This window comes from Nansenia antarctica (genome assembly GCF_963989245.1).
Source record: "Nansenia antarctica genome assembly, chromosome: 20".
In the NCBI taxonomy this organism is placed as follows: domain Eukaryota; kingdom Metazoa; phylum Chordata; class Actinopteri; order Argentiniformes; family Microstomatidae; genus Nansenia; species Nansenia antarctica.
This window is the reverse complement of record NC_137693.1, coordinates 15,500,036-15,503,476: the sequence shown is the minus strand read 5'-3', so window position 1 is coordinate 15,503,476 and position 3,441 is coordinate 15,500,036. Positions and strand designations below refer to the sequence as shown.

The 3,441-nt window shown below is 43.9% G+C and overlaps 1 protein-coding gene across 1 annotated transcript in view; it reads right to left on the bottom strand.

Moving 5' to 3' along the window:
- Positions 1–1,932: 1,932 nt before the first annotated feature.
- The window catches only part of LOC308174374 (sodium- and chloride-dependent GABA transporter ine), a gene marked incomplete at both ends in the record, with an annotated part of 14,775 nt that continues 13,266 nt past the window's right edge, over positions 1,933–3,441 (bottom strand). Inside the window, 4 exons of the mRNA XM_080549453.1 lie at positions 1,933–2,073; positions 2,511–2,678; positions 2,799–2,899; positions 3,235–3,334. Coding sequence (XP_080405579.1) covers positions 1,933–2,073; positions 2,511–2,678; positions 2,799–2,899; positions 3,235–3,334 — 510 coding nt within the window. The remainder of the gene's footprint in view (positions 2,074–2,510; positions 2,679–2,798; positions 2,900–3,234; positions 3,335–3,441) is intronic.

Here is a 3,441-nt window from a genome sequence, read left to right as displayed (position 1 = left end):
CAGGCAGATAGCTGAGGAGATGTTGCTTCAATGTTGTTGTGTGGGGTTCATAATCAGACACAAACACCTGCGTTCTTTCATAAGGTTCCTGTAGAGTTGCCGTAATAGGAGATTGTGAAGGAGGATCTGAATCCTCAACCAGAGCAACAATTTGTGCAATAGTTAGATGGTCAAAGGTTGTCCCCCACTCACTGGTAGATGCTTCCCCTTCTGACACCCTGGCCTGGCAGTGTCATGAGATGCTTGCCGTTTTGCTGCATATCGCAACATGAGATAACATTTGGCATGTAGTACACACCTGCTGCTTGCACATCGGAAGCTTGTGTAACTAATCTACCAAGAAGCTAAAAATGCTTACAGGATTCTGCCCAGCTTTTCAGATTGGAATTTTCAATCTGGTATCTTCTCTAGTAGTGGATTAACCGCTGTGGTGATTTAACTGATGATAAAAAGACATCAAGTAGACTACAAACAGAGCAAAACAAGAAAACAACACCAGAAAACAACAAATATACAATTATAACCAACAACCAATATACAATAGTAAATATACGTTCGCGTTCGCCATCAGAAATCAAACTTTGCCGAATTTTTACTTTGGACGCAGCCATCGGCCGCAACGGAGCACCTTTCATTGATTACAAAAGCAACGTAGGCAGTGGAGCACCTTTCATTGATTACAAAAGCAACGTTCCCTGGCTGACAGCAATTCCGGACGCAAAGCAGCGCGGACGCAACGCTCGATGGCCATAGTGGAGCCTGGGCGTTAGCTAGCCAGCTAACTAGCTAGCTAATGTTGTGAGGTGCAGAGAGCGGGATCGTGGAATATTATGAAAATGACTGATGATGAATGATGAATTATAACTTACGTGAGGAAGAAAATAGTAGTTGTAGGCCTACTGTAAACAGTAAAATACTACTGTAAAATTAAAATTGTAACTGTCACAAGGTCTGGCCCTCCCACATGCTCCCCAACATTCAAAATGGGTCAATATAGAAATGTTTCTTAAAAAAATAAATAAATAAAAAATCATTTTCGGGGAAATATGCAAATTAGGGGTCCAGACACAGCCAATTATAAATATAAGCATTCCAATGTGTTTCTAATGGCCAAGAAACATAAATAAGACACCAAGTTTTTATTTGAAGCTAATTTGGTTCAAAAGTTATAGCCAAAACCTTTTTCGGAGGGCGGCCATATTGATTTGGCCGCCATGGCCATATTGATTTGGCCGCCATGGCGACCCCAGTGGCTCGGGCGCCCTGGCTAAATCATTAGAGCATACTCTGAGCTACATCTGGGCCAAATTTGGTGCTTTTACACAAATTTGCACGAACATAGCCTCATATAGCCCTAAGGCCCCCAACTAATAGTAGTCAGGCGGGCAGAAGGGATAATGAGTTGAAAGGCAGTGGAGGATGGGAGAGTGCGAGAGGGAGTGTAGGTGTGAAGGAGTTCAGAGAGATATGGGGGTGCAAGATTGTGAAGGGCCTTGAAAGTGAGGAGCAGATTGGATGTGTTCACATAGAAGCTAAACATCTGGCCAAAGCATGGCTCAAAGGGCATAAACATATATGACACTCTCAAATCATTGACTTGGGTTATCAATGGCTAAAGGTGACACAAGGTCTGTCCTTGACATAAGGCCTGTCCATCATATCTACCCACCATCCATTACATTGTCTCAAAGCATTTCAGTGAAAAAAATAAATATTTTTGTTTTAACATAATTGATTGTTAATAATTTAAAATGGTCTGACACTTCCTCCATGGAGAGCGATCCATTTCCCTATTGATGAATCTGCGTCACGTTTAGCAAAAGTCCCAGTTAGCAGCTACAGTAGCAGTACAGGAACACTGGGTTCACATTCAAAGTCAATATGATCATCGTCCCAGACACAGAGCCCACCAGTAAGGGGGTAGTCATCGTATCAGAGGTTGGTCTGGATGGGGGACTTCTCTGGTAGAGGAATGACAGAGCTCACATCTGGGTACATCTCTCCTCCTCTCTCCAGATAATATGGAACCTTTTTCCTTTCAAGTGCAAAGGGCGTGACTGACTTTATTAATCTCTGTAGGGAGAAATGAAAACCATTGTTAGAAGTCTGGTAAATGGTAAATGGACTGCACTTATATAGCACCTTTTTTGCTGCTCCAAAGCTGCTCCAAAGCTGCTCCAAAGCGCTTTACAACGGCCTCTCACTCACCCATTCACACACACATTCACACACCAATGGCGGCAAGGCGCCGCTTACTGGGAGCAATTTGGGGTTCAGTGTCTTGCCCAAGGACACTTTGACATGTGGCCAGCCGGGTCTCGAACCGCCGATCTGCCAACCTTGCGATCATTAGACTGCAGCTCTACCTCCTGCACCACAGCCGCCCCAGAAGTCTGTTCCAATGGACTGATTTTGATAGATTTAATGTACGACTGTCTATCTAGTGAAACAGATATACTGTACCCTACTGTGCTAGGATGACTAGGCACAGGGGAAGACTGATCCAGTACCTCTGTGAAGGACCCAGGCAGGACCCAGAGTGTGTGAACGGCTCCCAGGGGGATCCAGATGAGGGAGGCCAAGGCGACGACCCAGCCCAGCCCCTGAGCCCATGCGGGGTATATATAGTCCTCATAGCGGGCTGGCTTAAACTGGATGACTGTGAACACCAGGATCACCTGTGGCACAAGACAGGTTAGAGGTTCTACCGCTCAGATTCACTGTTTTACACACTCAAGTCAACACATTTGAATGCCTCATATACTGTAGTCCTGTTCTGGCAGATGATGAGGACTCACAGTGATCAGAACAGGAGAGACCACCATCCAGCACCCTCTGAAGAAGATGTTGGGTCTTTGTCCTGTCATCTCCTCGACGTTCTGTGAAAGCCGCTTCACACCTGAGAGACGGAAAAAAAACATGGAGAATTTGATTTGATAAAAAAAATATCGGAATTTACATAGGATCATTAACGCATCATGACACTAAGTAATGTCCAGAGGATAGCACTTGAAAGCATTATTTAAAACACTTATTTCCAATGTGGTCCTCGATGGAAACATAAAATGAAATAAAACAGAACATCACACAGCATAAAAACAGCATAAAGACAGCATAAGAAACAACAACATTAAAACACACAACAAGTAAAGTAAAAACATTCCATCTCCTCACATTACAATGTACACGTTCTCAAATATTTATTTTGAAATTCTTCTCAAATGTTGTTCTTACCATAAAGCCAACAGACGGCCACCACCTCGAAGAAGGCCAGAAACATGATGGACACGATGGCGGTGTAGTGGTCCATCAGCTGGAACACGTAGATCCCCATCTGGTCAAACAGGTTTATGCTTTAGTACCTTTAACAATGAACCATGCTATATCTGGCTAGCACGTTGAACAGATAGAATTCTAGTTCACCCAGCAGGGTGGTTGGTG